Here is a 23,795-nt window from a genome sequence, read left to right on the forward strand (position 1 = left end):
GAAACAGCTCTGCATGTTAAAAATTAACCTTCATTGGCCATATATTCATTTTTTAATTTTTAACCACCGGAAAAATATCTTGTTACAGCCCGCTGAAGAATGTAGACCTCGAAATTCTTTCTAGACATTGAAAAATATCTTCTGGTTACTCTACCGACTTTTATTTTTCCGGCGTGACAATCCTGGTTAACTTAAATTTAAACTCTCATAAAGGTTATGGGCTTGTAAATTTTCGGAGTTGTTTAATTTACTATCTAGGATAAGGATTAATTAATTACCGAATATTTACGAATGTTTACGAATGTGGATTCAAGTTTCTGTTGTGATAATTGGAGTAAAAAATTTTAATTGTACTGTAAAACGGAAAATTATCGGACAGATTATGAAAATTAGATAACGAGAAAAATATCGAATAATTATAATTTCTTTTAGTGCTTTTGTCACTTGCAGTAAAAGTCAGTGAATACTTAATCAAAAAGTAATTAATCCGTAAAAAAAAGAACAATCGAATTTTCAACAAAGCTAATATTATAAATGACTATTAGTCACGGCATATAACACGAAAAAAAATTAAAATAGTATTAAAAAAATGTAGAATAAAGTTTCTGTGGAATAATACTAAGCTGAGACATTATTTGATTAATTACTGTATACACAGGTATGACCTGCAATTATAATTTTAAAAATTAGAATTAAAAAAATATAAAAACTCACGGTTTGAAATTGTATTTTTTTTTTTTTTTTTGGTTCTTTGCATTGTTTAAATTGTTCCATACAGATTAAAGTTTTTATTAAATTATCAATCCCGTAATTTAGCGACATGAAGTTTGTAGTACATACAAAAAAGCACACGCTAGTAGATGTGATATTCCGAGTAATCTAATATGTTTATCGCGAAAAAAACCTGCACGAAGAATTGATTATTATAATTGTTATTTTATAGCAGAAATAAAATAATTAAAGAAATTGAAGAAAATCTAAATGATGAATTTTTATTGGGGAATATTTTATTTCCTAATAAATATTTAAGATTTTTAGTTTATAAGAAATTTATAGGGGGATTATTTAAAGAAATAAAAAAATAAGTGTAATAAAATAAAGTGTCTGTTTGTAGTTAAGAGTAGGAGAATATAAAGTTATCTAGAGAAGGTCTTAGTCTTGAAATAAATGAAAGCAAGTTCGTTGATATGATTAGATAGGATAAATTTATGTTAAGAAGAAATGAAAATTGAAGATATTGAAATAAAACTCTTAATCTTTTGAGTGAGTATAAAATATGTAGAGTATAAGTAAGAGACTATGGGCGAATGGTTGATGAATTTTTATTGAGGAATAAAAAATTTAACGAGGAAAATTTTTTATTCCAAAGAAATAGACGTAGGACAAATGAGCTTTTAGTAAATTCCGTGCGCGTATTTAAATTTTAAAGATACTTTTAAATGTTTGGGTTATTTATTTAAAATTTTCTCAGTCCACAACAGTCTGATAGAAATAATGATAACGATTAAAATAAGATAAATATTAACGATAACAATAATAATAATTAAAATAACAAATAAATGACTCGATAATGTCTTTTTTAACTCTTGTCTCGCTCTCTGGGTCATTGAAAATGAATAAAAATTTTTTATTATTAAATCGATCCAACTGTACATATGTATTATTATTATTAAGAAAAAGCTTTAGTTGTTTACTATGTCTCAACAATACTATTTCCCCAAATAAAATAAATAATAATAATAACATATTAAAAAAATAAAGTTAATAAATACGTAATGACCCCTCGTATTGCAAAGTACCCTTTTGACTAGTCAGGTGTTATTTTTATCCTTTTTGGTACAATATAACTATAAAAACAAATACCACTTTGAATTATACGAAATTTAAAACTACACGATTATTTATTTCCAGCTTTATTCGCGTCATGACATTCCTGATGCTCGAGTTATTATAAAAATAAATATATTCCGTATTATTACAATAAGCGAGTTTTAAATAATCGGAGAGAATATTAAGAGTGATTCAATCTGGTCGTTTACACGATAAGCAATCTGCTGAAAATTTTTTTTTTATTATATTAATAAGTTATTATATATAAGTAGGGAGAAGGGGTCAAATGAACCACGGGGCAATTGAACCACTCGACTTAAAAATCGAAAAAATTGAAAAACGCTTCATGCTCTTAGAATTAGATTCTAATATGTTAAACTCGGATATGATCAAAATTTGAAATCATTGCGATCGATAAATTTTGAAAAATTGAGATTTTCTTATTTTTAGGCATGCAAACTTTCTTTTCGGCTGGTGACAAATTGTTTAATAATATTTAAATTTTTGAATTAATTGATAAAATTTGAATTATAGTAGTTGTATATACTTATATTTTATAATCCTCAACTTTGTTTATAGTGATAGAATGGTTTATTTATTTATTATTTACTATTAATTGTTTTAAAATTATACGGGGTCAATTGAACCAGCAGTCCCGGGGACGATTGGACCATACGGAGAAAGCATGGGACATGCGCGCGCATCTTGACTCGACGTGAAAAATACTCAGGGAAATAACCTAACAATTTGATAAACTCAATTTGTAATTAAAATTATTTTTAAATCGATTTTAATTTATTAAATATAATATATGTGTATTAAAAATGTGCAACAGTAATATTAGAAAGTAACAATTAATATGTTATTTATTAAAAGTTCGGGTTTGAGTTATAAATGTCATTGGTTCAATTGACCCCGAGCAGTGGTTCAATTGCCCCCGAGCGGGGGTCAATTGAACCAGTCGACGCGTTTGGATAAATTAATAATTTTAAAAATTCACGTTGTTTATTAACTAATTTATGTATTGATAATGATAGTAGACTTAATAAACTATCATTCCAAGAAAAAAAATTTATTATTTAGTTTTAATTCGAATAGTAAAAATTACTAAACTTTTTGGTTCAATTGACCCCCTTCTCCCCTACCGTAAATTATTGAATATCAATGAATAACCTGTAATCGATAGACTAAATGTATAATGCCAGTGTAACTAATCAATTAATTTCATTATCTCTCGAAATCCCTAATTTCTTATTTTTTTCTTCTTTTTATTGATCCAGCTATCATTAATAATATTTTTAAGTGGAACTTTTCTAAAAAAAATGAAATTACTTCGGGCACATGTACCTGAACAATTCGACACTCTTAATCACGAGATCATTGATAAAAAAAAAACTAAATCATGCACTGAAAAAAGTAAACTGTACACTGATAGAAGGATTTATTTGTATTAAATAATATTTTTTAATATGTAACCAATCATTTATTAGAGACCATTTTTTAATATTAAATAAATATTTCTTAGTATTTAAAATGATTTGTTTGTATTTAATAAATCTGATATTCATTTATTAAATATTAATAAATCTTTTTAAATACTAAGAAATATTTGTTAAGGCCTAACAAATGGCTTCTAATAAATGATTTGTAAAATATTAACAAATCTTTTTAACTATAAACAAATCCTTCTATCAGTGTAATAAATAATAGTCGATTCATAATAAGTAATGATCCTGGAAAAAATTATCGTTTTAAACAGTAAAATCATGATTTTAATAATATCTTTAACGCCTAACGAGTATAAAAGCTTTATACGGAAATAGTTAAAACTGAGTTGTAATGAACAAATAAGAAGTGCCAATGAATAATTTCCTGCTGTAAACTAAATATAATATGTATATTTGCCAGTAATTACAAAGTTAGCCGCACTGTCACTGTCTCCTGTCGTAATTTGTAACCAGGCGAAAGCACCCTATAGATCGAAATGTTCTCAAGAGCCCTGAGGGTATGACCAACGAGAATTTACCATAGTTCCCCTCGGGTCCCCGAGCAAATGGTTAAACTAGGGCAAACAACGAACTGCTTCGACAATATCTTCGATCGCGTAAACCGCGTAGTGACCAATTGCACTAGGAATCCAATTAGCTATTTCAAAGTGCTATCCTGCGGCTGGCTCACTACCTTCACTTATTCTTAACAAGTCAATGCTCACGACCTCATATTCATTAAACTATTTAATATCAATCAATAATAATAATAGTAACAAAAAGTTAATTAAAATTTAAAACCTTAATTATTAGATTGGTCGCTTGAATTAAATACCAGCAGGTCGGTGTTTAATTTCCGATATCCTTTAGCTTCTCCTTCTCTCTTCTATCTTCTATTCTGATCAAGATGCATCGCAGCGGATCGGTAATGCAAATGAAAAGGGAATAGTAATCTTAATTTTAAAATTCAATCCAATCAGCAAGTGAATGATAAATATTTAGGGCATGTAATATAAACGTACACTCAGAAGAGATGATGAAGCAAATTGGTAATTTTACCCAAGTTCACTTCGCTCCACTCCACGAGATCCATTAAGAACACTAAGATTGACCAAGAGCTTATGAGATACTTGATCATATTTCGCACAACACTTAAAGTTTACACTATAAAGCCTCTCTCGCTTCTACTCACCCTTCAGTGAGCTAATAGCTAATTAATTATTCAATAATATTTCAAAGTTATTTATTTACTAAATTATCACGTTGTAACTTATTACCGCTGAGTTGTTATAGCGTAAAGTCTACAAAAATAAAAAATTTTCAATTTCCTTAGCGGGAAATTAAAAATGCTTTTGAATCAAGTATATAATTTTAAAAAACTTAATTTTCTTGATTTGAATAAAAAAATTGTTAAACTAATTAATTTTTTTTTTATTTAAGGAAATTTTACTTGATTCAAAAAAATTACTCTCAAAAATTATTTTTTTGGTTCAAGAAATTTTGTTCAAGTTCATTTTTTTTTTAGTGTAGAATAGATCGATAAAATGAAATCTTTTAGATCTTTTTAATAATAACTATTGTAGTCGTTAAAAAGTATCTTTGAATTGATTTGAAAGAAAAAAAGGTAGAGAAAAAAGTAAGTCGTTAACCTGGACTGTGATTCAAGTCATCTCGTATTTATGTTTTCTATAAATTAATATCAGTTTCCAATAATGGGTAAATTTAATAGTTGTCAATTATAACTTTATATTAATTGAATATATAATTAATTCGATATTGCTACAGCTTTTAATTTGTTTCAATCCCTATGAGAATATTTATGCATGTTCATTTCTAATTAATTTATATTAATTATAATTACCTTCAATAAATTTCCACGAGTTATTCATTTTAGAAAATTACGAGTAACCTTGCAGTCACTATGTGACTGCCGTAACTTGTAAACTATAAATAAATAAAATTGTGCTCATTAAATAATGAATTGTGTGAAATTGCACTGAACTTTTTTAACTATTGACGTTTTTAAAGATATAAGCTCATCCCGATGTTACACTCATCGAGACCTTTCATTTGAGTACCCACATCAATTTTTCATATATATATATATATATATATATATATATATATATATATATATATATATATATATATATATATATATATATATATATATGTATATATGAAAAATATATCAAAATGCATGTGGATATTCAAATGAAAAGTCTTGATGAGTGTAACATCGAGATGAGCTTATATCTTTAAAAATGTCAATAGTTCACGAAATACAGGACCATTTTTTAATTATGCATTTTGATATATTTTTCATATATACATATATATAATATATATTTTAAAAATATAAGCTCTTCCCGATGTTATACTCATCAAGAGCTTTCATTTGAGTACCCACATGCATTTTCATATATTTTTCATATATACATATATATAATATATATAAATATATAAAAAATTAATGTGGGTACTTAAATAAAAGGTCTTGATGAATGTAATGTCGGGGTGAGCTTATATCATTGAAAATGTCAATAGTTCACGAAATACAGGGCCATTTCTTAATTATGCATTTTGATATATTTTTCATATATACATATATATAATATATATTTTAAAAATATAAGCTGATCCCGATGTTATACTCATCAAAAGCTTTCATTTGAGTACCCACATGCATTTTCATATATTTTTCATATATACATATATATAATATATATAAATATATGAAAAATTGATGTGGGTACTCAAATGAAAGGTCTCGATGAGTGTAATATCGAGATGAGCTTATATCTTAGCTAATGTCATTTCTTAGTCATGTATCTAGAGATCGAGCATTTTTGAATGCAGCCTAAATACTTTATATCATAAATTTATTATTGCTGAGAATAATATGAAACCATGAAAAGGCACAAATTCAGGTCACGACTTTTTCAAGGATAGCAAATTTACCCATAAAAACCCATTTTATTATATAAATACACTGGCCACAAAATTTTTCTTTTTCTTTTAATAATATAAATTATTATTTTTATTTTAAGAAAAAAAAATATAGAATTTTAATTAAATTAATCAAATTAGCAGTGAAGTAAAAAAAAGGTCAAGTAGTAAAATCGATGAGCAGTCAGACCGTAAGTAACGTATCTTCTTAAATAATTTTACTTGATTTAAAAATTACTTGAGTAATATTATTACAAGTACTCTCGTTAGTTCGGGTCGTATCGATTGAATGGCTCTTACTTCTCCTAAAAAATAAGATGACACTAAGTAATTAAAAAGCCAATTATAAGAAAGATTCCCTGGCCAAGTCGCGCCTGGCCAAGCAAGGAGGAAAAAAATAAAAAAAAATAAAGAAGAAAAAAAACTCACAAGCAAGGACATAGAAGGTAGAAAAAAAGATAGGTGGCTCTTATTCTCTATCTGACTAATATAAGTATTAAGTATTGTACACCTCTCGGTTTTGGATCGGAAGCTCAAGAGTTTCGGATATTGTAGAGTGCGCGAGCGGGCGAGTGAGTCTTGGAAGACGGCCAAAAATTCACGGAGAAGGTCACAATCTCAACTTACTGTATAGTATAGCACACTGCACACTGCACACTGCACACTGCCAAATTGCCGAACAGCAAATTCCATGGAGTTGAATAATCGCGCGTTTCATTGATTCCCAACGGCAATGGCAATTCGTTCTGGCCAGACGATGTTATTCCACCCAGCTGCAGTTTCACTAACTCCATACTCTATACTCTATACGCTTCCTCATTTTATTCAATAGAAGAGTATAATACACGTATATACGTATACATACTCTGCTGTGCTATTTCTTTCACCATCTATATCAAATAGTTTTCCGCAATGAATAAATTTATTTCTACTACCCAGCTACCCAAATTTTGCTAATAAAACTTGTTTTACTTTTTTCCCGTCCAATTATTCAATCAAATTTAATGTGATAAATTGTGTCGATTCATCTAAAACTTTTGCGCTTATTATTCTGAGGTTTAATTTATTGCTTGTTAAAAAATTGCGGTATCAATACTTCGATTTCAATTTATTATATTATTGAATTTTAAATATCAATATTCCGTCATATTTCAACTGAAATTTGATAAATATTGTAAATTTAGATTGTTAGAAGAGAAAGCTTATGAAAAAATTATAAGTTTTCACATAGTAAATAATTATTTATTATTTAATTCATTCATTAACGAAATCTCCAGATGCATAATTAAGAAATGACCTTGTATCTTGTGAAATATTGACAGTTTTATAAATATAAGCTCATCCCGATGTTACACTCATCGAGAGCTTTCATTTAAGTACCCACATCAATTTTTCATATATTTTATATATTTATATATATTATATAAATGTATGTATAAAAAATATATCAAAAATGCATGTGGGTACTCAAATGAAAGTTCTTGATGAATGTAACTTCGGGATGAGTTTATATCTCTAAAATATATATTATATATATTACATAATTAAGAAATCACCTTGTATCTTCTCAACTACTGACATTTTTTAAGATATAAGTTCATCCCGATGTTACACTCATCGAGACTTTTTATTTGAGTACCCACATCAATTTTTCATATATTTTATATATTTATATATATTATATATATGTATGTATGAAAAATATATCAAAATGCATGTGGGTACTCAAATGAAAGCTCTCGATGGATGTAACTTCGGGATGAGCTTCTATCTCTAAAATATATATTATATATACACGGAAAAAAGTAAACTGTAATAAATAACAGTCGATTTATAATAAGTAATGATCAACTGCTAAAAATTACCATTTCCAACAGTAAAATCGTAATTTTACTATTCACATTGTAATATTTACAATTTAAACGTTACAATTTACTCTTTACATGGAAGAAAATACTATTTCAAACAGTAATATTTGCTAGGTAAATGTCTAAAATGTTAAAGTATAATAATTAAGAATTCAGACTTTAATATTTATCATTTCGTACCTAAAAAATGATGTTATGATATGTAAAAAGTATAAAATAAAGTCAGTAAATTTTTAATACAAGCAACGTCAATATTTACAAAGTAAAATGGTAAATTTTAAACGCAACGCTAAAAGTCAAACTGTAATTATTGACTTGCTTAGACTGGTAAAATGTATATTTTGAAAGTATAATTTTTACTGTTTGAAATGTTAAATTCTCCCAGAGTGAGACCCCTTTCTCTTTCATCTAAGTTCCCCTTCTCTTCATAATATGGACTATTTATTGAAATGGCATTTTTCACTGTTTGAAACTGTAATTTTTAAAGGTGAAAGAGTCGTTATTTACTATAGTGAAAACTACTAATCACTTATTTTGGATATTAAATTATAAACTGTGGCTTTTATACTTTCTACATTAAGTTCTGTAATATTTACATTTTTGCCACCCCGATGTCCGCTTTACTGTTTGAAATTATAAAAACTAACCGGAATCCGAGTGAATATTACAGTTTACTTTTTTCCGTGTATTACATAATTAAGAAATGACCTTGTATCTTGTCAACTACTGAAATTTTTTAAGATATAAGCTCATCCCGATAGTACACTCATTGAGAGCTTTCATTTGAGTACCCACATCAATTTTTCATATATTTTATATATTTATATATATTATATATATGTATGTATGAAAAATATATCAAAAATGCATGTGGGTACTCAAATGAAAGCTTTTGATGAATGTCACTTCGGGATGAGCTTATATCTTTAAAATATATGTTACATAATTAAGAAATGACCTTGTATCTTGTCAACTACTGAAATTTTTTAAGATATAAGCTCATTCCGATGTTACACTCATTAAGAGCTTTCATTTGAGTACCCACATCAATTTTTCATATATTTATATATATTATATATATAAATATATGAAAAATATATCAATATGCATGTGGGTACTCAAATGAAAGCTCTTAATGAGTGTAACATCGGAATGAGCTTATATTTTTAATAAAGTCAATATTTAACAAAGTACAGTGCAATTTAAAAAAGTCATTATGGAATGAAACAAAATTTTATTTATTTATAGTTCACAAGTTACAGCAGTCACTTCGTGACTGCAAGGTTGCTTGTTATCATTAAATTGAGACAGAATTTCAAATGATTAATTAAAAATCTAAAAACTGGTGATAAAAATAAGAAGGTATTTGAAAATATTTTAATGAGTGACGCACGGAGTTCATGTAATAAGTGGTTAGAGTGAAGTGATAAAAGAGAGAGTATACCAAGCAACGTGGGCTCGAATGTACAAAGCTAATTAACGGAGTATTTATACGTAACTTCTCAGCTTTACTTTGAAGAAAATTTGTACTAGTTTGATGAGTAAGAATTGTTATTAGAGTGTGCGTAATTGTATAGAACGAGGTTTCAAATTAAACGAATTCAAAGTTGTTTAAAGTTTAATTGCTCAACTTTATTTTATTTTTAATTAAAAACAAACTAGTTGGTTGTAATTCAAACTTAAATTCGTATATTTTAAAATTTTCTTCCACAATTATCCTTTTCATCCGATCATGTTATTCAATTTTCAACGACATTAATCACAACTTATTTGACCAAAAAAAGAATAAGAATAAGAATAAAATAGTTTGATTTGAGTTTGAGCTTTTGGGTGAATAAGTAAACTTGTTCACTTGAATTAAACTATTTTTGTCGAGCAAGTATCTTCCGCTCTAACTTACTGACGTCCCAACTATTGACATACCTAATAGGATCCGCTCTTGAAAATCAATTCCAGAAATTTCGAGCCCTTGAAAGTTTATTTCGAGATTTCTCTTCATCTTTCCTTAAAGTTAAGGTAAATCTCAGTTAAACGCTTTAAAAAAGGGACTTTGATATTCGTCTCAGTAGTGAAGATTTTACTTTAGTCAGACAATGATGAGTTTAAAAAGTCAAATTACATTAAAAGCACGTAGACAAGTTCATTTAAACTAACAACCTACAGACACTAATGTCTGCTGAGAATTTTTAATTAGAAATAAAAGAACTAGTTAATTATTTTTCGATATTTTTAATTACAATATATATAGTTAGGGTAGTTTCAAAATAAATTAAGATAATAATTTTGCTGACAGGATTAATTATCAATGATTTAATAGAAAATTCGACGAAATAAATTTATAGAACCACAAACTATTCAAAACTCCTCCAAAAGCTCGAAAAAAAATTGACTTTCACGAAAAATGTATAAAATTATGAAAAAACACAAATTTAATATAAAAAAAAAATATTAATTCATATTACGATTTTTCTAATTGAACCAAATTTCACTAGAGAAATTTATTTTATAATAAACTAGCAACCTTGCAGTTACTATGTGACTGCCGTGACTTGTAAACTATAAATAAATAAAATTTTGCTTTATTAAATAATGAATTTTGTTAAATTGTACTGTAATTTTTTAATTATTGACTTTTTTAAAGATATAAGCTCATCCCGATGTTACACTCATCAAGAGCTTTCATTTGAATACCCACATCAATTTTTCATATATTTTTCATATATACATATATATAATATATATTTTAAAGATATAAGCTCATCCCGATGTTACACTCATCAAGAGCTTTCATTTGAGTACTCACATGCATTGTTATATTTTTTTGTAATCGCTTACACATACCAGATCTTTTTGGAAGATCATTCAATTTTCTACAAAAATATGTGTAAAAATTTGACTAAAAAATTGATCTATAGTGAAATATGATCTTTTTTATAAGAGACTAACAAAACATGTAAAACTGTGATGAGGATAAGCTTTCTATCAATATTAAGAGCTCAAATTTGGTGAGCATTTTCTAGAGGTGCCTGAGAACCAACTTTTCAATATTAGAAGTTAAAAAAAAAATAATCGATTTTTTTGACCCACCTTAATATATATAATACATATAAATATATGAAAAATTGATGTGGGTACTTAAATGAAAGGTCTTGATGAGTATAACATCGGGGTGAGCTTATATCTTTAAAAATGTCAATAGTTCACAAGATACAAGGTAATTTCTCAATTATTGACATTTTTAAAGATGTAAGCTCATCTCGACAATACACTCATCAAGAGCTTTCATTTGAGTACCCACATGTATTTTTGATATATTTTTCATATATACATATTAATATATATAAATATATAAAATATATGAAAAATTGATGTGGGTACTCAAATAAAAGGTCTTGATGAGTGTAACATCGAGATGAGCTTATATCTTTAAAAATGTCAATAGTTCACAAGATACAAGGTCATTTCTTAATTATTGACATTTTTCGAAATATAAGCTCATCCCGATGTTACACTCATCAAAAGCTTTCATTTGAGTACCCACATGAATTCTTATATATTTTCCATATATACATATATATATATATATATATTTATATATATATATATATATATATATATATATATATATATATACAAATATATGAAAAATTGATGTGGGTACTCAAATGAAAGATCTTGATGAGTGTTACATCAGGATGAGCTTATATCTTTAAAAATGTCCATAGTTCACGAGATACAAGGTCATTCCTTAATTATGTATCTAGAAATAGAGTATTTTCGAATGCAGCCAAAATACTTATCATCATAAATTGACTATTGGTGAAAATGATATGAAATCTTGAAAAGGCACAAATTTATACCAAGACCTTGCCAACAATATTAACTTCAACTTAAACTCTTTAATTTTCATTTGATACATGAACTTATATTCTATGTAACGTATTTTTTTTCTTGGTATAAAAATTAAATAAAATGATTAAAAAAAAAATAGTGAGCCACGCCAGATTCGAGGTCACTAGTCAGTCTCTTTAGATCAAAGATATACTTAAAAAAAAAAAAAAATAAAAATCAAGTACATTCCAAATTTTATTCATTGAAGTAAATACTTAAAAAAAGTTATTTTCTTAGAATTTGTCTCCGCTGTACACGCGCTGCCGTCGAAATGAATGCCCGGGTGCATGACAGCAGAGGTGAAGCACACGACAAACACGCATTGAGATGGTAAAGTACAACACGCGCATGTCGAGGAGAACATGAAACGTTGATGCTTAGTATAGCAAAACGTTCTTCAGACGCCTCTCGTCTTCCGGGATTCGAGGGAGTTATTTTTCTTTTCATTTCCATTCTTACATTCTTTTTCTTCTTGGTCGTTTTCTGGTGCTACCAGCTAGCTCTTCTTACTCGAATGCTTACATCATCCTCAGGAGAAATGAGACGTGAGACTTTTCAAGCACCTCTTTTATCCCAGACAATTCCGATGTATCTATTATTAATTCGAAAAAAGTGTTTACAGAAACTCATTCTTTGTACTTTATTTTTCTTCGGCATACGTATGACAGTCATTAAATTAGTTTTTTTTCTTTTAACTTAATATTTATTCTCTATTTTTTTAGTCAATGGCAATTAATACATTTTAAATATTCGATTCACTTTTTTTCCTTTTTAATTTTAATCTTAATTTCTTTTAGGAAATTTAATACCTCGAGAGAACTTTGGACTTAAAAGCTGTTAATGCACTTAAATTTACGTTGAATTTCATTAAAATATATAATTAATAATTCAAGGAGTTAATTTGTTATTTAATAACGCTCGAGGTAGAAAAAATTTAAGTCTATTATTAATTTAATTCTGTAATTTATTCTTCTTAATTTAATTAAAAATTTTACTGTTAGGAATTTTAATTTTAATTTAATAATTTATAAGCTTATGAAAGATTAATAATTTTAATAAATAATTATTTTTAAAAATCATTATTTATTTGACATTAAAAATAATGTATCTGGTAAAAACTAATTTTGAGCATTACAATCCATCATTATTATTATTTACTAATGTAGTATTTTAGTAATGACAATTTTGATTAAAAATTATGAGATTGAAATTATAAATTTTAACAAAACATTGCGACATAATAAATCCGCAATAATTGAATTATTTTATCCTCTACTTTCGGGAATAAATTAAATATAGTTTTTATATTCAAAATTTTACCATTTAAAAATTTTGGTAACTTCTAATCTCCGATAGGTGGCGCATGATTGCTGAATTATCTCGCTACAAGAAAATTAAGTTTGAGGTCTTAAGTATCAAAATAAAAATAATACTAATAATAATTACTCTCTTGAGGATCTTATTGTTACATTCAAAAAAATTCTAACTCAAATAAAATAAGAACTAACCATAAAATGATAATTATACTTACAGATAATAAGCTACGACTCGAGCAGAGGTGGCGTTTCAGTAGTAACGGAGAAGGGTGACAGTACGACAAGTTTTTTGCTGGTTCAACATGCCAAGCCCTCTGACTCGGGACAATACACTTGCAATCCAAGCAACGCTCAACCCAAGTCGATTACCGTTCACGTCCTCAATGGTGAGCACCAACAAAAACTTAAATAATGTCTTACTATATTCAATGACCGATCAATTCTGCTCTAAAGCTTGAGTACCGAGTTTCTGCCCCTGACATCATACAATAATTCAATAGATAGATTTTTTATCTCTTTTGAAGACAATGTCTGAATTAAAACCGACTGAAAAAATTCCTCTTTAGAAGCATCTTCTATCAATTCACGATAACAAAACAATAGCTAAATTAAAAGAATTTTCCGTTGTCTTTATCAATAATAATAATTATAATTATAATAATAATAACTAGCTACCTTGCTAAAAAAAAAAAAATAAAATTTTACTTTATCAAATAATGACTTTTGTTAAATTGCACTATTTTCTTAAATATTGACGTTTTTAAAGATATAAGCTCATCTTGATGATACACTTATCAAGAGCTTTCATTTGAGTACCCACATGCATTTTTGATATATTTTTCATATATACATATATAGAATATATATTTTAAATATATAACCTCATCCCGGTGTTACACATCAAGAGCTTTCATTTGAGTACCCACACGCATTTTTATATATTTTTCATATATTCATATATATATAAATATATAAAATATATGAAAAATTGATGTAGGTACTCAAATGAAAAGTCTCGAAGAGTATAACATCGGGATGAGCTTATATCTTTAAAAATGTCAATAGTTCACAAGTTACAATATACTTTCTTAATTATTAACATTTTTTAAGATATAAACTCATTTCGATGTTACACTTTTTGAAACCTTTCATTTAAGTACCCACATGGCATTTTTTATATATTATATATATATATATATATATATATATATATATATATATATATATATATATATAGTATTTGTGAAATATATAAATATATAAAATATATGAAAATTTTATGTGGGTACTCAAATGAAAAGTCTCGAAGAGTGTAACATCGGGATGAGCTTATATCTTTAAAAATGTCAATAGTTCGCGAGATGTAAAGTCATTTCTTAATGATTGATATTTTTAAAGATATAAACTCATCCCGATGTTACAATCATTAAGAGCTTTTATTTGAGTACCCACATGCATTTTGATATATTTTTCATTTATAAATATATAAAATTTATGAAAGATTGATGTGGGTACTCAAATGAAAGGTCTCGATGAGTGTAACATCGGGATGAGCTTATATCTTTAAAAATGTCAATAGTTCACAAGTTACAATATACTTTCTTAATTATTAACATTTTTTAAGATATAAACTCATTTTGACGTTACACTCTTTGAAACCTTTCATTTAAGTACCCACATGGCATTTTTTATATATTATATATATATGGTATTTGTGAAATATATAAATATATAAAATATATGAAAATTTGATGTGGGTACTCAAATGAAAGGTCTCGATGAGCGTATCATCGGAATAAGCTTATATCTTTAAAAATGTCAATATTTCACCAGATACAAGGCCATTTCTTAATTAAGTATCTAGAGATAAAGCATTTTTGAATGCAGCCTAAATTTGAAAAGGCACAAATTCAAATCAAGACTTTGGCAATTACACTAAATTTCACTAAAAAAATCGACTATCCTGGAAGCAAAATTCTTCTTATTCTCTTAATAATATAGATAATAATAATAATAATAATAATAATAATAATAATAATAATAATAATAATAATAATAACTGCTTTCAGTCGAAATGCCGGAAAGTTGTTTGAGAATAAATTAATATAATAACAATAACAAACATTAATAGAAACAGAAACAGATATTTGTAGTGTGTTCCTATGTTTCAGGAGAGTATCCTGCGGCAATGCAGCATGGTGGTCAAGCGAAACAACCACGATTTTACTCGCTCCTCCTATGCCTCTGTCTACTGCTCTATTAAAATTATTAAACTTTTGTGTTCCGGTAAATCTTATAAAACCAGTGCAATACTGACATGCATTAGACCTTTGTTTAAAGGTCACTGTATAAATTATATATTATAATTATTATTATTGTGACTATTAATTTATATATGGATATAGTTATAAATTATAAATATATATATAAATATATCGTACATTTAGTTACGTAAGGATGTACTATACGATAATACAATCGAAAGAGATGCAAATGTTCGAGAGATAAAATAATTACTATGATAATAATGAGACTAGTTATCATTTAATATAAAGGATCTATTATTACTCAGAGGAATTTCAACATGCATTCGTTCCGTGCAGAACTGACCTCAGCGCCCTCGTTAAAAATTTTTCTAAGTTTTGTAGAAGTTTTTTTTAATATTGTCATAATCTAAGGCGTACAAAATATTTTTTTTAATTACGCACTGATAGAAAAATTAATTAATTTTTTATTTAAAAAAGTTAATTAATAATTAATTTAATAATATTTATTAACAGTTAATAAAATCCTCTATTAACTAATAAATTCTTTTATCAGCGAGCAAGGAAAGAACAAAATGACACTGGATACCATCCCAGATTATACTGAGTGAAAAAAAATTTCAGATAGTAGCTACTATAATCCAGATTACAATTAGTATAATCCAGATATCACTGAGTATAATCTGGGATGATATCCAGTGTCATCTTGTTCTTTCTGTGTGTAGTTAATTTGAGAAATTTTTAGTACAAAAATAAAAAAAAAAAATAAACTAATTAATTAGAAAATTTAATTTTTATTTTTTATTGTATAAAATAAAATTTTATATCTATAGAATTTAGTTCCTGAATTCATCACCACTGGCGCTGACTCCGTTCTCTACGAAGCGAGTCGAGATTCGTTTATGTATATTATATATATGACCACTCAGATAATTAACGTCAGGTATATATAATAAAATAATTAAGATAAATTTTAACAAAAAGATTCTTGTGACTGAGAAAATTTGACGATAAAAATCAATATAAATTATTTATAATAATTAAATTTTATAATTCGATATTTGAAGACTAGAACAAGTATTTTAAAAATTACTTTCGAATAAATTTAAATTTTTATCTTCGAGTTTTTAATTATCGAAATAAATCATAAATATTATTAAGAACTGATAAAAGTAATTCATTAATAAATTTCAATATTTTTAATGGAGATTATTTAAAATTTATAAATATGCTACACATATTTTTAGTTAATTGAAATTCCGCTCTCGAGTAATTTTATAAATCCACTGGATTAATATTCCTCTACACATAATTTTCGTAAATATCATAAGAAAATGTTGAGATTATAAAATAAAAAAAGAATTATTTTACCTCGTAAAATTTTACCTCTAATTATTTTTACTTATTTGCTTTTCACTTTATTTCGTCCCAGAAGATGAGTACCGGTAGGATACATCAATTTGTACTATACGCGGCAGTCTCGACTAAAAAAGTAAAACCCCTTGTGACCTTAATATGCCAAAACAGTGGAACAAAAATGCTTCGTGAAAAAAGTATTATTTTATTTTGCTATTTGCTTTTTAATGGAATCATGTCGCAGTTCAATTTATCCAAATGATAGCTGAAAAAAAATTATATTCTTTTTTTTCTTATACGTAAAAATAAAGTCTGGTTATTAAAAAATTTCTTTCACGTCCATTATTGTTCGTGACCAGACGCAGAAAAAGATCGTAATCATGCTGCGATATGATATAAGTAGTAGGGGGAGGGTAAGGAAGACTAGCACGTAGAGAAAACAAGTGCAACAAAACTCTCATCTCATCATTGCATCCACTACTACACTGTAGAAAAATCCTCTCTTGTGTATACGTCTCAACTTGAAGACACTTGTCTTATTTTATTGCGAGTGCGTTCTCATTACCGTTAACGAGTAAAAAAATTTCACGAGGGATAAGTTATAAAAATCTTTTTTTTATTTTTAGGTTAAAGAATAATTTTAATGAAAAAAAAATTAAAAAAAAAAGTACTTGGCGTAATTTTTGTAAAAAATTAAATTAAAGATGTTTTTTTTTTTTTTCTAGTTAATACTGTAAAATTTAAAAGACGTTTTTTAAGAGGATTGTTTAGTTTATATATAAGAAATTTATACGGAGATTATTTGACAAAATGAAAAAATACGCACAATAAAATAAAGTGTCTGTTTTTAGTTGAGGGTAGAAGACTATAAAATTATCTAGAGAAGGTCTTAGTCTTGAAATAAATGAAAGCAAGTTCGTTGATATGATTAGATAGGATAAATTTATGTTAAGAAGAAATGAAAATTGAAGATATTGAAATAAAACTCTTAGTCTTTTGAGTGAGTATAAAATATGTAGAGTATAAGTAAGAGACTATGGGCGAATAGTTGATGAATTTTTATTGAGGAATAAAAAATTTAACGAGGAAAATTTTTTATTCCAAAGAAATAGACGTAGGACAAATGAGCTTTTAGTAAATTCCGTGCGCGTATTTAAATTTTAAAGATACTTTTAAATGTTTGGGTTATTTATTTAAAATTTTCTCAGTCCACAACAGTCTGATAGAAATAATGATAACGATTAAAATAAGATAAATATTAACGATAACAATAATAATAATTAAAATAAAAAATAAATGACTCGATAATGTCTTTTTTAACTCTTGTCTCGCTCTCTGGGTCATTGAAAATGAATAAAAATTTTTTATTATTAAATCGATCCAACTGTACATATGTATTATTATTATTAAGAAAAAGCTTTAGTTGTTTACTTCGTCTCGACAATACTATTTCCCAACTAAAATAAATAATAATAATAACATATTAAAAAAAAAAATAAAGTTAATAAATACGTAATGACCCCCTCGTATTGCAAAGTACCCTTTTGACTAGTCAGGTGTTATTTTTTATCCTTTTTGGTACAATATAACTATAAAAACAAATACCACTTTGAATTATACGAAATTTAAAACTACTCGATTATTTATTTCCAGCTTTATTCGCGTCATGACATTCCTGATGCTCGAGTTATTATAAAAATAAATATATTCCGTATTATTACAATAAGCGAGTTTTAAATAATCGGAGAGAATATTAAGAGTGATTCAATCTGATCGTTTACACGATAAGCAATCTGCTGAAAATTTCTTATTTATTATATTAATAAGTTATTATATATAAGTACCGTAAATTATTGAATATCAATGAATAACCTGTAATCGATAGACTAAATGTATAATGCCAGTGTAACTAATCAATTAATTTCATTATCTCTCGAAATTCCTTATTTCTTATTTTTTTCTTCTTTTTATTGATCAGCTATCATTAATAATATTTTTAAGTGGAACTTTTCTAAAAAAAATGAAATTACTTCGGGCACATGTACCTGAACAATTCGACACTCTTAATCACGAGGTCATTGATAAAAAATACTAAATCATGCACGGAAAAAGTAAAAATAAGTAAATAAGTAATGATTAACTGGAAAAAATTATCGTTTTAAACAGTAAAATCATGATTTTAACAATCACTTTATAATAGTTATCATTTAAATGCTGCAATTTATTATTTACATGGAAGAAAATACTATTTCAAACAGTAATATTCGCTATGTGAAAGTCCAAAATGTTAAAGTATAATAATTAAGAATTTTGACTTTGATATTTATCATTTCGTACCTAAAAAATGATCTTATGATATGTAAAAAATATAAACTACAGTTACTAAATTCTTATTTAAGCAACGTCAATATTTACAAAGTAAAATGGTAAATTTTAAACGCAACGCTAAAAATCAAACTATAATTATTGATTTGCTTGAACTGGTAAAATATATGTCTTAAGAGTAGAATTTTTACTGTTTCAAATGTTAAATTCTCCTAGTGTGAGACCTTCCCTTCTTCTCATAGTATAGACTATATCGGCTGCCCAATTTCAAAACACGGTAACTCACAATTCTAAGATTTTTAAAAATTTTTCTTCTTAAAAAAAGGTTTGCGCACCAAATTGATAAAAAATTTAATTTATGAATAGGAAATACTTGAATTTAAATTTTTTTAAGAAAAAATACTTGAAATTAATATCTAAAAGTTATAAGAAATGCAGCAATACCAACAAAAATCAGGTATAAAAATTTTGCAGTTACTGTGTTTTAAAATTGGGCAGCCGATATATTGAATCGGCAATTTTTGCTGTTTGAAACTGTAATTTTTTAAGATGAGCGTCGTTATTTACTATAGTGACAACTAATCACATTTTCGATATTAAATTATAAATAGTGGCTTTTACACTTTCTACATTAAGTTTTTTAATATTTACATTTGTGCCTGATGTCCTCTGTATACTGTTTAAAACTACAAAAATTTACCAGAATCCTAGTGAATATTAGTTTACTTTTTTCCGTGCACAGAAAAACAAACTTTATTCAAGAGAAAAATTCTCAAAGCAAGAATATAATCGTCTTGTATTAAGACGAAATATTCTTGAATCAGTAAAATTTTCTTAAATCTAGAATATCAAGTTCTAAAAATTACATAAATTTTTCTTCCGTGATAATAATGTCGAATTGTTACCAGCGCCCACATTTATGTCTAAAAAGTGTAAGCTTTATGTGCAAATGATTAATACTATAAATTGTAAATAATAATTAAAATAATAATAATACTAATCCTGAAAATTACTAAAATATCACGAATGTCCCTTGACATTAAACTCGATTTCTTGAACGTGTTAAAGTGAGAATAAATAACAAAGCAAAAACCAATAAATGAAATTGTTCAGTTTAAAATAATTCAAAGAACTGCATCTCAAAATTACTCTTAACAATTGACGTTTAAAATTTCAAGGTCAAGGGTCTCGGACTGATAAGCGATAATTAAAACCTCGGAATAATAAAAGGAAAATGTTAACACTCTGTAAGTAAAATAATGCATAAAATAAAAAAGAAGTAAATGCAAAGACGTTAACTCCAATTACGTGGAAACAGGTCAAGCGACTGTAGAATTCCAACGAGTTCTTTTGATTAAGATATCCGATACTCGAGTTTCTCTGCTCGGTTTTTCACAGAGAAACGGAGTTGTAGTAAAAGCCAGCGCAGACTCAGCGGAAAAATATAAAAAATACGAACAAGGGTCACAAGGATTGAGAAAAAGTTAAGTTAAATAAAATAAAATAAAATAAAATAAAATTGAATGAAAAAAAGTAAATTTTTCTTATTCTGTGACGACGTTTGCTGAAACCCCGAGATCGGTTACACAGATATTTACCGATCTCTTTCAAAGACTCGAACAATTCATACCTTAGACTCCTTATTATTAGATAAAACGGAACATAAGTAAAGGATTTAAGAGTGGATCTGGTCCAAAAATAAAAGTAAACAAATGAATTAATTTAACTAGAAGAAATATTATTATTATTATTTATTGAATATAATTATAAGTATAGGCGTAAGTATATAAGTGTAAATATTTCATTATATATAAAGTATATCATGAATCATGACATGACTATGTTGCGTTAAAAAGTATCTGGCAATCATCCGATGTGCTGAAAGTATAAACGAATGATGATGATGATGATAATTATAAGAACTACTATTATTATTATTAATACGGTAATTGAAAAATGGTTTTTTTATGCTAAACCTTATTGAATATACGGTATATATGTTATTATATACTTGTATCTTTTATTGATGCGCTCATAAATAATGTTTTAAGTAGATTTTAAAAACAAGTTAATTGTAAGTGTTTCATCTAGTTAACACGGTGTATATTGTATCTGTCATCAAAATAAAAATGGAAAACAAAATAAATTATCGAAAGTGATTCTGCCAAATGAGGTTTATATTATTATTATTTGAGAAATTTATTTTTTATATTAAGTATCCTAAAATTTTCCTAAAAATGTCCTAGAAATTTTGCTTTATTAAATAATGACTTTTGTTAAATTGCACTGTACTTTCTTAACTATTGATGTTTTCAAAGATATAAGCTCATCCCGATGTTACACTCGTCAAGAGCTTTCGTTTGAGTACCCACATGCATTTTTGATATATTTTTCATACATATATATATGTAATATATATTTTGAAGATATAAGCTCATCCCGGCGTTATACTCATCAAGAGCTTTCATTTGAGTACCCACATAAATTTTTATATATTTTTTATATATTCATATATGTAAATATATAAAATATATAAAAAATTGATGTGGGTACTCAAATGAAAGGTCTCGATGAGTGTAACATCGGGATGAGCTTATATCTTTAAAAATGTCAATAGTTCACAAGGTACAAGGTAATTTCTTAATTATTGACATTTTTAAAAATATAAGCTCATCCCGATGTTACACTCATTAAGAGCTTTCATTTGAGTACCCACATGCATTTTAATATATTCATATATATAAATATATAAAATATATCGCGTGACTAATGCAAAAAGGGCGCATAATTTTTTTTTATCACCAATCGACTAGTTGACATATTCTTCGTCGAAAAATCAAGCATTGATTTCCTAAAGCTAAAAGGGCGTATGTCTCTAATTATGCGCCCTTATAGCTTTAGGAATTTGAAAATTTTATGACCTAAAGCTAGAAGGGCTTACAAATTTTTTTTCTAAATAATTCATTAAAGTGCTCATTTTTAGCCTAAAAATTAAAAATAAAACGGTAGATTCACACGAAAGAGGCGTATTCTAACTCAACATACACTTTTTCAAAATTACAATTAAAAATATTTTTAAAAAATTGCAAAATATGCGTGATTGTATTAATTTATTTTTTATTTGAAAATTATTTCAATCCCATTAGTTTTCGATTAAATTAATTATCCATTGTTTGTATAAAAATAGTTAGAAATTATTATTTCTTCAATATTGTTTAAGTACTTAAAAACAGCCGATCCCTTCTTTTTCTCGCGTCGCACTCACTGCAAAAAACGGTACTATCCTCGGTGCATTCATGATTATAAAGCTATTGAAGTTTTATGTTTTTCTTTTAAACAAATGACAATTTTGAAAAAAACACCCTGCTATACGAAATAGATAATTAAAAAATCTATTCCGTAGCAGAGCGTTTTTTTTCAAAATTCTTCTTTGTCTAGAAGAGAAATATGAAGCTGCAATCGTACGCGAAAAGAACAAGATGACACTGGATATCATCCCGGATTATATTGAGTAAAAAAAAATTTCAGATAGTATTTAGTATAATCCAGATTACAATGAGTATAACCCAGATATCACGCAGTATAATCTGGATTTTTTTAGCTACTATCTGAAATTTTTTTTACCACAGATATCACTGAGTATAATCTGGGATGATACCCAGTGTCATCTTGTTCTTTCCGTGTAGGGACCGGCTGTTAAGAAATTTTTTTTTTATTCATTAAACTTTTTTATTTTATGTCTTGTGAAGCTATTTATCAAAATTTTTTATAAAAACTTAAATTTTTTTTATGTGCCTTTTTACCTTTAGGCACTACTTTTCTAAAAGCTAAAAGGGCGCATGTCTTGAGTTACGCCCTTTTAGCTTTAGGATACTCAAATTTTTTTTTTTACAGATCTTTGTGTTTTGAGCGATTTCAAGAAGAATGGCAGAAAAAAAATTTTTTATGCGCCCTTTTAGCATAAATCCCTACTAACGTGTAGCTATGCGCCCTTTTTGCATTAGTCACGCGATATGAAAAATTGATGTAGGTACCCAAATGAAAGGTCTCGATGAGTGTCACATCGGGATGTGCTTATATCCTTAGCAATGTCAATATTTCACAAGATACAAGGTAATTTCTTAATTATGTATCTAGAGATAGAGCATTTTCGAATGCAGCCTAAATACTTATCATAATAAATTGACTATCGGTGAGAATGAAATGAAACTTTGAAAAGGCACGAATTCAAATCAATACCTTTATAATGACACTAAACTTTTCTTATTCTTTTAATAATATAGTTAATTTAGAGCATACTTTTCAACGACACACTTTTTTTATCTACAAAACTTCCAACAGATTGGCGATTACTACACGGTAAGAAAATTGAAGGAATTTTTACTATTTCACTATTGTAATTTTTATTAAATTAAATAGTAACGGTGGACTATACTTCTCATTCAGTAATTTTTACGATCTACTATTGTAAATTTTATCCTACAAACAAGGCTACCAAGAAACTTAAAA

At 26.9% G+C, this 23,795-nt stretch overlaps 1 protein-coding gene across 8 annotated transcripts in view; it reads left to right on the plus strand.

The window, feature by feature from the left end:
* The window catches only part of LOC123260105 (kin of IRRE-like protein 3), a 325,584-nt gene extending 309,543 nt beyond the window's left edge, over positions 1–16,041 (plus strand). For 7 of the 8 annotated variants that reach the window (XM_044721056.1, XM_044721055.1, XM_044721049.1 and 4 more), the window contains 2 exons: positions 13,559–13,727; positions 15,513–16,041. In XM_044721056.1, coding sequence (XP_044576991.1) covers positions 13,559–13,727; positions 15,513–15,604 — 261 coding nt within the window. In that variant the 3' untranslated portion in view covers positions 15,605–16,041. The remainder of the gene's footprint in view (positions 1–13,558; positions 13,728–15,512) is intronic. The other variant, XM_044721057.1, reaches the window with a different exon arrangement.
* The last annotated feature ends 7,754 nt before the right edge of the window (positions 16,042–23,795 follow it).

This window comes from Cotesia glomerata, linkage group LG2, assembly GCF_020080835.1.
Source record: "Cotesia glomerata isolate CgM1 linkage group LG2, MPM_Cglom_v2.3, whole genome shotgun sequence".
In the NCBI taxonomy this organism is placed as follows: Eukaryota; Metazoa; Arthropoda; class Insecta; order Hymenoptera; family Braconidae; genus Cotesia; species Cotesia glomerata.